Genomic DNA, 14,666 nt, shown 5'->3' with positions numbered 1-14,666 from the left:
GTTGAGGGAAAATTTTTAAATATTATGTCATCTCAAAGGGTTAAAATTGTGCACTAGTTTACTATTTATAAGTCACCTTACCTACACTTTACTTTTTTCCTGTCATTAACTACCTTAGCTATTTCCATTAAATCATTTATACAGCAGAATGACATTCAATGCAGAAGTTCATGTTTAGGGAAGTTAATAGAAAATGAGAATGAAAGCAAAAGAATGTAATACCACCTCAGTGTTCTCTACATTAAAGGAATAAGAGCTTTTACACAGCACACATTTTGACTTATCGTAGTGGGAGAAGCACAGGTGTTACTAATAACATTAACGATGGCTCTGCTCTTATCAGGTGTCCCAGTGTAAGTCATGTGACAGTGTGACAGTGAGTCGGCATGTCCCACACCAGGACCCTGAAACTGAAGCAGCTAAATGGAACTCAGCCATCATTAATTTTATTATTTACACCTGTGCTTCTCCTATGGTGAAATGTCAAAATGTCTCCTATAGAAGAAAACTGTTGCTGCTCTTCCCCCAGTTGACCCTTTTCATGATAGACATTTGACATTTGAAGCACAGGTGTAAATAATAACGTTAACGAAGGCTCTATTCCATTAATTGTCAATATCAGTGAGTGAGCACGCACAGCAACAGAGCCTCCAAAGTGACTCATCTAAATGTAACACAGCCATTATTGATGTCTGGTGATCTATAGGTGTGACCTCTGACCAAATGTCAAATAAGTGATGTCATAGCAGGTGTTTTTCCCATCATCGCCCTCAAAGTTAAAACACCTGTTGCATCATCACTGATTGGGACTGGGCCAAAAGTGTGACATCCTTAAAATTGTCAGGCCCTAGAGAGCAGCAGGGCAGGAGCTTTCAGAGGACATTCAAATGCGAATAACCCAGAGATCGAAGTAGCTGATTGGTGTAAAAGCAAATATTTTAAGCAGTTTGAGTAAAAATCAAAAGTGTGCATTAGTGTGATATTCTGTCTGGATACAGCGTGGTTACATAGAAGCTGTAACGGAAGACATACATGATGTGGAAATTGAATCCACTTACATGTGTCACATGTGTCAAAATGTTTACAGTTACAGTGAGCCACAGTTCAGCTCAATTCTGACACCACACATTGCAGGATATACTGTATTTCAGTTTACTCCACTCCACCATCAGTAACACTGTCTCTCTCTCACTCTCTCTTTCTCACACACACACGCACACACAAATGGTGCATCTTTCAACCCTTCCTCTTAGACTAAATCTTTAATACTGTAGGCTTACATTCCTTGCTACTGAAAAGAGGGGTGTGTCGTGTATTTGTATGAGTGTGTGTGTGTTCGGGGGTCAGACGGAGTATTACGATACCATGTAGCCTGTATTTATTTATAGCTTACCTCTTCCCTTTCAATTTGTAAAGTAATATCTCAGATGATTATGTCAAGCGCACATGCACACATTGCACAGGACACACGTGTACTGTATGCACATAACAACATAACCCCCCCACCCCCGAAAAAAATGAGCACCCCTTTAAAAATCTAAAACCTTCTTCTTGAGTCAGGGAGAAGTGACACCTATATGTAAGTCTACTGAATCCTAAGCAGGTGCACCCACCCTCTCTTCTCCTCTCCTTCATGTCCCTGAGCGACCCAGTTCCACATTCTAGCGCAGCGCTGGTGCCAGAAGGAGCAAATTAGACACCAGCACCCCCTCCTGATATGTCCTACGTCCATTATTTTTAGCTGGGATCCATCTACACTTAATAAGGGAAAAGAGTGCCTCATATTCACAGCCACATCTAAATCCATCATATCAATCTTTCTTCATTTGGCACACAGGTTTTCAGACTCACACATACACACAAACACACAAAAAACACACACACACACACATCCTATCCTTCTTTATCTCTTTATTCCTCACTCATGCACCGTCTCCCTCCATCTCCATCACTGGTCTTCCCCTGTTCTCAGCCTGGATAGAGACAGAGAGCAGGTTGATCCTCAGTTCCTCTCTCCACCCACTTTGACATGTGTGTAACACACACAGATACACACACACATACATACACAAACACACACACACACACACACACACACGCACACACAAAGCTGTCACCCCAGCAACCGCAGTGGCCCCCATACTCAATTACACCCCACATAGACATACACTCACACCTATGTCAAACTTAGCCCAACCCTCTCGCACCCTGTGCCCCACTGTCAGTTGCCCATGTGGGGTTTTTAATAAGGTGGATGCAAGAGTTGGTCTTGCTCTCTTCTGGGTGACGCGGATTGGAAGGGGTTCATACTTTCACTAAACTATTTTTTTTTTTTTTTTTACCTCCCTTGGTTTTATTTTCTGAAACTACATATACATCTACAGTATTGTAGAGAGGAGCCATGAAGTGGACCTGGGTGCTTGTGGCAGTCCTGCTGTCCTTTGCGGGGATATCACTGGGCAAAGACAGCTTGGACTTCCCTATGTATGATGGCAAGGACCGCGTCCATGACCTCCACGCCAAGAACTATAAGTCTGTGATGAAGAAGTACGACGCCATGGTGGTGTACTACCATGATCATCCCGGATCCAGCCGCGTCGCCCAGAAACAATTTGAGATTGAGGAGCTGGCCCTTGAGGTGGGTTGAGATGGGAACTATTGGTAGATGGGTAGAATAAAGAGGATGGCATACTGATAAGGAAGCAGCACAACTAGTTGAACTAGACCTTGGGTTGTGAGGTTCTAGCAGAGTTTTCATACTGTTGAATTTAATTTAGGTGTAATGATTTATATGATGCAGATGTAAAATATAAGACAGGGTGGTGCTGGGAGAGGAAGTTTAATAAGATATAAGGAGGGAAAGTAAAAACAGATTTTTTGTGTGCACGATTTGAAATGTGTTAAATGTGAAACTGGACACACAGAGAGTTATCATGGGAAAGTGATGCTACAAGTTGGAAAATAGCTTCTCTGGATTCAGAAATGCTGATAGATGAAGTCCCAAAAAACGTGTCACAAGCCTGCAGTGTGTCGTCAGTGTCGTCCACCCAAAGGGCTGAGCTGTGAGGACTCAACATGTCATTTATTCTGGCAAAGGCTGAGCTTGTGTATAATATGTGTATGTGTGTGAGTGTGTAGGAGTTGATACACTTAAAACACCTCCATATGCCTTTCGCACCTCGGACCCCCTGTCAGCTTGGGTACTCTGAGGTTTCATCACATTCCTCACAGAGAGACATGACGTCATCACTCAGCACAAAGCTGCGCTGTCAAACAACAATTTATCAAGCTTGGATCTCAGGTTACAAAAAAATACTGTACGTTGTGTACTGCCAAAGCTCATATTTCAGGGATTTTTTTTTTACATTTTCGCTTTGGGTTAAGTTAATTACATGTTTATAGTCGCCCAGATACACAGGAGCCATTTTAAACTGAACTAAAAACAGTACGCAAAATGAAAATTAAAGCTGATGGAGAGCATGCTCACTTTTCCAGACATTAAATCTTAGACATCCCACATTATATAGACCTAACTGATTCACAAACAATATTTTACACTGACAATTGATGAAAATCATTTGAAGAAATGTAGCAGTGAAAGCTGCTCTTCTATAATAAAAGTGATAGGGGTAGTGTCTATGGAATATATTCACTGGATCATGTGGCAACCATGATTTAATGACCTTATACACTTGTTTGGCATGTTATTATATTTTAATGAGAGTCACTGGTGGCACCTTTAAGAACTTACACAATAAAGAGCAGAAAAAAACGTCAATTGCAACCAAATTCAAAATCAATCATTGGGATGATTTTGAGGACTGAAACATTCAAGTGCTTTCTCTAATTTGTTACTGACAGCTGTGATCATACACCCTCATCATACGCCTTTATTATGCACAAATAAATCAAGTTTTAGTACAACTGAATAATACATTCAACATCTGTTCTCCATGTATTAATATAGCAGAGAAGATTGTTTTATGCTTCACCTAAATCCACCACTCAACAAATAATGGGTGAACAAATAAATGAAAGGGGATGATGACGGGACGAAAATAATAATAATATATTAATAGAGAGGAAAACATTAATAACCAGAACAGTGAGATAGAGAAGCTGCCCTCCTTAGTATATCACATCATCTCAACAGTGTCTCTGTATGGGGCGTTAAGGCTCACTCTCAGGGCTGCAGGCCAGCACTGCTGGTTCTGGCTCCAGTAGTGCCGGCTCAGCTCTGCGCTGTGATTGGCACTTGCAGTACTGTACTTGTCAGCGGATCCTTGAGCACTGAGCATCAGCGCCACCTCGCCAAAATAGTCCCTGGGCTGGTGTGGCTCTGGCGCTATATTTATCCCAAGCTGCTTTTGTGGTGGGTTGAGCTCCCTTGAAGGCTTGTGTTTCTCCTTATGAATGCATTATGATTTATATTTAATGAGGTTTTATTATTAGTAACAGACAACAGCAAGGGTTTGCAGTTTCAGATGTTTCAGAGACACTCTCCTGAGCACTGACATGATGGGAGGGAGGAAATAAAAATCTATGTGTTTTTATACCTCATCATCGTCATAGGAATTGTTAAGATGGCCTACCTTTAGATCTAATCCTCAATCATTTTGGCACTTTTCTATGTTGTTTAGAGGATCTGCGTTTACACTGTCCTGTTGAACTGCTCACTGTCTATTAAAGCAGACATAGATTAGTTCATAAGGTTCAATATATTTCCACCTTAAACACTTGGGATATCAAAATGGGTTGGGCCACTGTCCAATAGGAGAAAAAAATCTTTTTGACCAATGGTGTGGCATTGGTAACTATCTCATTATGATGTTGGGAAATAGCATTTCTATCAAATGTTTAGTGTATTTACAGCTCAGTCAACAAAATTATAATATTTGAATTTGAAATATTGTACATCTGCTGAGCATTTTACATGTTGCAGTTATCAAGCTCTGAAATCCCATCCTAGATACAGAGTCTTTTGGTTTTACTTTACATGTTGTTGGGGAGGTTCAGTTACCCTTAAGAGATGACATCAGCCATATTACACATTCAGAACAGCAATGTCCAAGACAACTTTACAGCTTATATAAAGCTGTGAAATCTCAAGATTTAGCCAAATTACTTATCAGAAAGATACATTAAAATCAAGATAAACAGCCAACCTCCAGTTGAATAATGAAATTAGGAAGGTTGAATGGAATGATTATAATATATTTGTTGTTTGTTTAATTTGTTTAAATATAGTAATGTATTTGTTGTATTTACAAGTCGAACCTACAGTGCAGTAGTTACACAGGAAAACAGACAATCATTTGAGAAGCAGAGTGCAATTTATTATCAAACGTGTCCTTTAGCTACTCACTTAGCCTTCACATATTTATTTTAGCCTATTTAAAAAGGGTGGAGTTTGCGACAAAATGTACCAGGGAGCAATGAAGCGATTTAAATTAATTCAGTTGCGAATGCCTTTACACCATATATTATTTGAAAGATATGTTGCTACAAGCTCTGCATTCCTTCAGTGTGCCCCACCCAGCTGCAGTTTCACATTAAAAGAAATGATCTGAATTATCTGCACAACAAACTGAATGACAGCCTAGTTAGTCACACTATTTATGCCAGTAAAAGCAGCTGCTCAAGATCTCTGACACCAGTGTGCATGTGTGTAGGTGTTTATGTGTATGTGTGTGCGTGCGTGCGTGCATGCATGCATGCATACAATTTATCCTCCAAACACACTTAGACAACCCTCAAACTACTTCCTCAGTGCGACATGTGAATGTGGAATTGCCATTGGTGAAACCAACTGTCACTCACAAGGTTCAAGTTTCATACAGATTTAGAAAGTGCATAAGCAGCGCTCTGAAAAGCAGGCTTTTATGGTAATGAAACTACAGAGTGAGACAACTTTGTCAAAAAGGTGTAAATAGCGTGTGTAGAATGCTGTCAAATACATAAGATATGGACACAAATGTCTTCCCATGTTTTATATATTAAAGTGTCAGGATCAGGTCTTCAGTTCTGTGACAGTGGCTTTGTTTCACAGCTTGCAGCCCAGGTACTGGAAGAGTTTGATGATGAGGATGTTGGAGTCGGGCTCCTTGATGCAAAGCTCGACAAAGTCATTGCAAAGAAATTAGGTAAACACAATGAAATAAACACATCTGCAAACACTTGGAAATACAAGACTCACCAGTATCACTTCACTATTCATCTGTTATGTGTAATAATGCAGAAGTAACTCATTTACTTTCCTATTCTTACACATGACAAACATGAACGATATGGTAAGGATTAGGCCAAGTCAAATGTCTGACCTTTGATCCAGACTGAACTTTTGGTTAAACACTCAATATGTTCTTTTCTCTCTCAGGCCTTGATGAATCCGACAGCATCTACATCTTCACAGATGATGAAATCATAGAGTATGATGGAGAGCTTGCAGCAGACACTCTTGTGGAGTTCATCTATGATGTTCGTGAGGATATAATCTCCCAGTTTTTAGCAAACAAAGTCTCTCAACCAAAATTTGCTTTCTTTTAAGATAACTCATATCACCGTACTCTGAGTCCTTCTTTTCTATCTCACCTATCTCTACTGTCTCCCACCCTCTCTGCCACTGCCCCACATTTGCTTCATAGGTTCTTGAAGACCCAGTGGAAATTATTGACAATAGTAGGGAACTGAAAGGCTTCGAAAACATGGAGGAGGACATCAAATTGGTGGGCTACTTTAAGAGTCACAAGTCAGAACGTAAGAATCTGTACTGTGATGGCATGATAACTTGTTTAAGTCTGTTTTTTCTTACAGGTGATTTTAAATATAAATGCTGTAATAACTGTATATCAAGCAAATGCAACAGAGATCAGGCTCAGGCTGTTTGATTGATTTCATTTTAAGATGGTTTTCAAGTGAGCATACAAAGAGCTACATTAATGATGAGATCAACAAGTCTACAACATTTTTAGATATTTCATACAGGTGCTGATCTACTGAAACAACTTGATGGATGCCTATAAAATTTCAGATTTTGAGGCTTTTGCCGACGCTGCTGAAGAGTTCCATCCTCACGTCAAGTTCTTTGCCACCTTCAGTGCCAAGGTGAGTAATTAGACCACCAAAATAAATACATACAGCATAGTAAAACCAAACAAAGATATGTGCAAGGGATGGAGGAAACATGTATTCAAGAGGACACAACATCAACGAAAAAAAACATCCAAAAGGTATTGCATTTAAATTAAAGCACCAAGAACATGACTAAAAGCTGTGCCTTCCTCCACCAGCCATGGACAGTTTTGAAAATGAACAACTTTGTTTTTCTTTTCAAATAAAATTAGACTGCCCCAACCTTAATGGGCCACCCTTTTTCTGCCAGCTCACTATCTCTTAAATCCCAAATTGTAGTAGAAGCCACATTCCTTTGAGTTGCTCACTCTCATCCACTCTTTTTAATGCACAATAAGGGTCTGAATTAGTTATAAAATGCTACTAAATGTGTAAACCCATGTTAACTTTTACTATTTTAGAACTATGAATTATTTTGATATTATGGAAATGAAACCTATACTTCAAAAAAATGCATGAGTTGTAAGTATGGCATTTGATTTATTTGGAATTAATCATGCAGTTTAGTGTTATTCCTACACATGGCTCAAAACTAATTCTTTGCCATTTACACAAAAAAAAAGCAATGGGCCATGAATTGTTCCTTGAGGTATCCCAGGAAGATGCTCAGACCTTTTTTTTTTTTTTTTTTTACATGTAACTATTTATAAATATAAAAATATTGCTGTGATAGATGTGTCTTTAGACCAACTCCTTATGGTGGAAAGTAGTCATTTTCAAGATTGCTTAATTTTTATTATATAGGGTCAGAAGTACAGTTTGTAAAACAGTTTTTCTAGATAAAAATGCTAAATTATTAAAAATGGATCTACACATTGTCTAGATCTTGAGGCTGAACATTCAAAACATAAACTGATGTCTGTTAAAGGTTTTATCACTATTTCTCTTTATTTAATTAAAACATATAGAATACATACAGTTTCTACATGAACCTTTTTATTCAAAACTATAAAAATCTTAACATCTGGTTGCTGTGCTCAGTCAGTCAAAATGACTCACAATCAATACTGTGCATTGCTTTTCATTCTCTCTACTTTTAAAACTGTATAATTTATCTGCATTATCAACCATCATCACAACATGATTCCCTGGTATTTTACTATTAGTCCAATCTTTTTGATCTTGTGTTGCAGGTTGCCAAGGCTCTGGACCTGAAGCTTAATGAAGTGGACTTCTATGAACCCTTCACTGATGATCCAGTGGCCATCCCTGGAAAACCTTACACTGAGGAAGAGCTGGTGAAGTACATTGAAGATAATGACAGGTGAGTCGTCGAAAGTTACATTACAACTCGTCCACTCATTGGCAGCAAAAAACTATTAATACATGTAATTCACTTCATAATTCTACATATAGAACCTTTAAATTTGAGTTTAAGGAGATACCTACAAGGATTATTTGTGACATCACATCTAGTTTGGAACAAATCGAGGGCCAGTATACAACTTACACAAGTGTGGTATGGAAAATCTAAGCCTCCAGTGCACAAACACTGAGAATTAACTTTATAGTGAAGTAGGAGACATCTTGTGTCCAGCAGTTAAACTTCTTAAATAAAAATTATTTGCATATTCAATGATTCTGGATTTTTACATGAGAAAGAGGAAGTAGAGTTTAGAGTTGAAGAGTTATAATGATTTTTTACAAGGAAACTGGACATTTTTAAGTAAAAAGCTTGTCAATGATTATTTATAATTAGATTTTTATATGTCCTAAAAATGTCTGGAGGGTGTATTTAACCTTCCAGTATAAAGAACAAAATGTATATAATCTAATTCCTCTTTGTTTTTGAAGACCAACTCTGAGGAAGCTGCAACCATACAACATGTACGAGATCTGGGTAAGAACTTTAATGCCCTCAGGACAACATCATGGATGACTGTTGATGAAGTTTGCCCCTGTGTGTTTATTTTCTCTTTATTCTTTCTACAGGCTGATGATATTGATGGTGAACACATTGTTGCTTTTGCAGAGGAGTCTGACCTAGGTAAAAGAACAATTTATGTAAAAATGCTACAAACCGAAAATCTGCCTATTAAACTAATCAAAATCTAGAATAAAGTAGTAATAAAGAATCAGCAAATATATAATTTACTCCTATCACTCCCTCAAAGAAACCTGCAATTGTTCAGTCTTATCTTCAATATAGTGTTTGTCTCCACTCCTCAGATGGCTTTGAGTTCCTGGAGATCCTGAAGCAGGTTGCACAGGATAACACACACAACCCTGACCTCAGCATCATCTGGATTGACCCTGATGACTTCCCTCTGGTAAGAATATGACCACAGTGCAATATGCAGAAAATCGCGAATCACCTAAGAACTGATATTTAATGAAGATGTAAAGATTTATAGTACAAGTACAAGTACAATAAATCATATTTTTCACAAAAACATGTTTATTGTCCCTGTAGCTCGTGCCACACTGGGAGAAGACTTTTGGAATTGACCTGTCCAGCCCTCAGATTGGTGTTGTTGATGCTGACGATGTGAGTTATACACTTTATTCAGAGATGGCTTACAGATTTGTGTGTTTTGCTGTACTCTGTTGTACTATGTATCCAAGGCTGGACTACCAACTGGTTACCCCTAGCAGATTCATTCATTCAACCCTATATATATCTGTCAGTGACAAATAAGGGTTGGCAGGTTGAACAATTCAAAAATATTTTAAAAAATAGTTTTAAAAGCAGCATCAGGTTTGTCAAAATGTACACTTTGTATTTTTGATAGTTTTATGTCATTTGAAAAATGACATTTGCACCATTTATTTTTTTTAAACAAAAAGTAAGAATGAATGCTCCTGAAAATGTCAAATGGTGTAACCACAAAAGAATGATTAATATTAAATATTAACGACATAGACACAAAAAACCCATCATTGACCCTTATATATCATTCAGTGTTTGTGTATGTCAGTGCTATATGTTTAAGGCAGAACATGTACAGCTGAGTTGGTTTCATATGTTCTTCCTCGCTGTGCAGGCTGACAGTGTATGGATGGACATAGAAGATGATGAAGACTTACCAACTGCAGACGAGCTGGAGGACTGGATTGAAGATGTTCTGTCAGGAGAAATCGATCCTGATGATGATGATGATGACGATGATGATGATGACGACGACGACGACGACGATGATGACGATGATGATGACGACGACGACGATGATGACGATGATGACGACGACGACGATGATGACGATGATGACGACGACGATGACGACGACGATGATGACGATGACGACGATGATGACGACGACGACTAAATCATTGAGTCATAATTTACTTTAAGTCTGACCAATGCAGTTTCAAGAGTCGACATCACTAACTGTCAAATCACCCTCTTTTGTAACTAGTTCTTACGTTGAACTCGTCAGTTCATTTTGATATTGCATCTTTTCATCATACTCACGCTGCATCTCAGCAGAACAATATTCCATTTCTCATTTATCCCTCTACCCTTACTTATTCACTAATCCCCTCTGTAACAAAGTACGATCCCACAGTAGCTTTATTCCCACATGTAACTGTCTGGTACAATAAAAAAAGAAATTACTTCAAAACCTTGCCATCTACTACTAGTGATTTTTATATTATGAAAGTTTTTATTTTCCAAAGTACTGGAGGGTTGCATTGTTGTATGCATTATGTCTGAGTCCATCTGTGAAGTCTGTTGCACTTTGAATGTGTTTTCTTAATGTTCACTTATTTTTTTGTTTGCCCCAGTATCGAAACAACTGAAGTCAAATCTAAAGGTGCTAGCAGGCTTTTCTGACGGGTCTTAAGTATCACCGGCCTACTCTGTGAAATCAATGTAACGCTGTACACTGAAAGTGCTGTACATCATATGGATGTTTTCTACAATGATGAAATATAACAACAGCCATATTCTATTTTTGTAACAAGAGAATTTACTTACTGTAAAGTCTTAAATAAATGACAGCTTGGACAGAAACCCCACAACTGTGTGTGTGAATTCGAAATACAGTAATTACAAATCCATCATGATCTTAAAAACTCACTTACATGAGGAATTGTTTCCCTAATGTTGTGTATTAAAGGCTAAATGTGCTTCAGAGTGGGTTACACACTTTTTCAAAAACATTGCACTCATCACACCATGTCTGATAGAGTTACACACTTAAAAGCTCTATGGGTATATAAAGCTTCTGAGTTTCTATGTGGAAAATGGTGTCAGTGTCATTCCAGAACCCACACCCAAAAGATCTACAGTAACACAAAGCAAAAAAGAGGGGATCTGTTTCATGCAAGAAGGTAAGAAATTTAAACGATAGGTTCACAATTGTTCAAGTCTGTCTCAGTGACCAGATAAACACTGAAATAGATTTTTTTTTAGTCATAACAATTCCACCTGTTCATACAGACCAACAGAAGATCCCTTCATAATACACTTACAATGTCAGTGATAGGGGCCAAAGTCCACAGTCCTCCTTCAGTGCAAAAATCTATTTAAAGGTTTATCTAGAGAAGATTCAGCTGTCCTAATGAGTCAAATCAAGTAGATATCTTTCAACGTTACAGTGTTTTTAGTGCCAAAGTCCCTCTTTTGTAACTATACCTCCACCACAGCTCAACAGTAAAAACACAAAGAAAGAATTTGATGTTAAAAAGACTGTAAATGTGTCAGATATCCACTTGATATGACTAACTCAGACTGCTGAAGCCTCTTACAAGCTTTTAAATGTGCAAAGTGGCAACAAAACACAAACCCAGACAGCAGAGAAGGTGTTAACTTAGACAGAACCTGCACATGTAACATACCCTTTGTGCCTTCATTATAACCTAAGGCCGTTGTTGTGTCAGTACCATGTTCAGCTCTCAAATACCCAACCTGCACATTTGACAGACATGCAAACTGTATTCCTACACTCTATTCCAACCAAAAATGTGAATGTCTTGTTACATATGTTAAGTAATGTAATGTTGGTGATGATTTTTAACACTCCATTGTTCATCTGTGGTATTTCCTGATTGTTAGGTTGTAGCAGGGACTGCAGATGTGGCTGATATATGAGTTCAGTGTCCTTGAAACTGTTCCTGTTTTGAATGGTAAGGAACACGTCTGTGAGATTAACTTGAGATTATATTCAGCCCAAGATTAAAGCTCACAGCCATATCAAGAGGAGAGACACTTAATGTAAATAGACAGGTTTATGGTTCTATCCATATGGAGACACGAAAACGTCAATCAACAGAGGATAACTAGTAAGACCTGACTGACATTGTCAATTTGGTTGTTATGCAAACAGTATACAGTTGTAAGTTTGCAATTTGCTTCACAATTCTACACATAGAACTTTTACATTTTTTTTACAAGCCTTAATAACTATGAGGATTATTTATGACATCACAACTAGTTTGGGGCCAAATGAGGTCCAGTATACAACTTACACAAGTGTGATGTGGAAACTTGAAGCCTCTAGTGCGCAAACACTTGAATGTACTTGTGTCCAGCAGTTAAAGTTCTGAAGTGAAAAATATTTGCTCACTCATACATTCTGGATTTTTCCACAAGGCAGAACAAGTAGAATTTAGACTTGTGTGTGAGAGAGGTTTTTTTAGTTGTATTTACAATGTGGTTTTTGTCTCCACCTCTCAGTCATAGTGAAGCTGCATATTGCACAGAATAATGCACACACGACAAATGTGCAGACACAAGTGACCTACGCAGAAATGTTACTTTGGGTGGTCCATCATTTCCTAGATAAACTGAAAAATTCAAAGAAAAAAGAAAAAACAGACAAACTGAAAAAGCAGCACCCAGTTTACTTTGCAATAACAGCAAAACACTGCCTATCCAAAATGCTCAATGACATCAGTCTCTAAAGACTGTACACAACAGTACAGACAACACGCGTCTTTTATGGCCTATCCTGCCTAAAAAAGGATACAGTAAGCAGCTGTGCATCGGCTCTACAGCACACAGCACTAAAAATTAACAGTTGTCCTGCGCAAAGTACACAGTGTACAATCATAAACCCTGACAGCTTAACGTATACTGTACCTCATGCCTTCATTAAAGCCCAAAGCCACTGTTGCTTCAGTTCCACGGTCAGCTCAACAGCTCACAATAAAAACGATCTGCACATAAACCACGCCCTCAAAATTAACATTTCAACATTACATTGTTGTAGTGTTCATGTCAAGCCTGAAAAAACAGTTAGCTAAGCTCCGAACCAGAGCAACCAGTTACAATCCGACTTCTATGACTCATTTTAGTAATTCTGTTGTAATCAGACGAGAAATTCAACAATAAATCCAGTTTATATTTATTTGTGTCCTTATATGTTTTGTATATTCATTGTTACAAAATGTATTTTGATCAAACTTGGCTTGGCGGAGTCGTCCAGTCCAATTACTGGCTTCACGCCTGGTGGACACACTGTGGATTTTGCCCCCATCACTTACAATGAAAGAGCATTTGAAGGGAAACTTTTCATAGCCAGTATGAACAGGAGGAATGTTAACAGTGAGGAAAACGTTTTTTCACTGTTCATACAATCACCTGGCTGTTGTTTTAAGACAAAAAAAATATGGACCTATCTATTTGCACACAAACACTGGCACTAAGAGGCAAGAAGCACACAAAACCAGTTTAAAAAGGCAGCTGGTTCAGGTTATGCCATATCTCAAGCTTAATTCTCTTCCCCAGGCAGTATCATTTTCCCACCAAATTATGTATGTAAATCCCAACTTTTATGTGGAAAATGGTGTACACATCTGTCAAGCCAAAATACAGGCTTGTGTGTATAGAGTTGCTAACAAATGAGGTCATGGGTCTGTTTATTGGAAGACATCCACACCAGCTGGAAAACCTGAAGCCACAGTGGAGACAAGACACATTTTGAGAGTTGTATTTAAGACACTTCGATAGGTTTGTCATCTATACATTGTTCCCTCCATAAAAACACATACAATTACTGCTTTACTTTTTGTTCTTCTTGTTCCTCAAGTTGGATGTTTGAGATTCTCTGTAGAATGACGTATCTTCAGAGTTTTCACATTCATCTGCTGGAAGTAGAAAGATTCTTTGTGCTCACTGAGAATCTGATATTAGGTGGTGGGCCTACAAGTATCATTTGTGACATCACAAATAGTTTTGAAGACGGTAGTGGTCTAATAGTCATCTTACTTTAAGTAGGGATACACTGACATGGTAATTATACATTTATTGTGGGAAAACATATCAGACAAACATTACTATTCCTAGCCAAGCCTATTTTTATATGCCATAATACATGTCTGGAGAGGATCTTTAGCTATAGCTGTTTCCATATACACTGCTCAAAACAATTAAGGGAACACTTAATCATCATAGTATAACACCAGGTCAGTTAAACTTCAGGGATATCAATCTGTTTATTTCAGAAGCACAAGTGATAGTGAATCAATTTCAGCTGCTTCACTACAAATGAAAGGATGCTCTGGAGAGGCGAAAGCAAGGGAACCCCCAAAAAGGGAACGGTGAATGCGATGGCTACAGACAACTGCTCTCTCCTCCTTATCCTTCCCGA

General features: G+C 38.2%; 1 protein-coding gene across 1 annotated transcript; it reads left to right on the top strand.

Moving 5' to 3' along the window:
- Positions 1-2,245: 2,245 nt before the first annotated feature.
- On the top strand, positions 2,246-10,698 carry casq1a (calsequestrin 1a). The gene is made up of 11 exons (XM_053329729.1): positions 2,246-2,638; positions 6,050-6,143; positions 6,377-6,477; positions 6,645-6,756; positions 7,031-7,104; positions 8,265-8,395; positions 8,926-8,971; positions 9,064-9,118; positions 9,301-9,401; positions 9,545-9,619; positions 10,116-10,698. The coding sequence occupies exons 1-11, from the start codon at positions 2,402-2,404 to the stop codon at positions 10,395-10,397; spliced, it is 1,308 nt and encodes a 435-aa protein (XP_053185704.1). The 5' UTR covers positions 2,246-2,401; the 3' UTR covers positions 10,398-10,698.
- Positions 10,699-14,666: the final 3,968 nt, after the last annotated feature.

The sequence above is a fragment of the Scomber japonicus genome, chromosome 12 (assembly GCF_027409825.1).
Source record: "Scomber japonicus isolate fScoJap1 chromosome 12, fScoJap1.pri, whole genome shotgun sequence".
In the NCBI taxonomy this organism is placed as follows: domain Eukaryota; kingdom Metazoa; phylum Chordata; class Actinopteri; order Scombriformes; family Scombridae; genus Scomber; species Scomber japonicus.
This window is presented reverse-complemented; position numbering and strand designations above follow the sequence as displayed.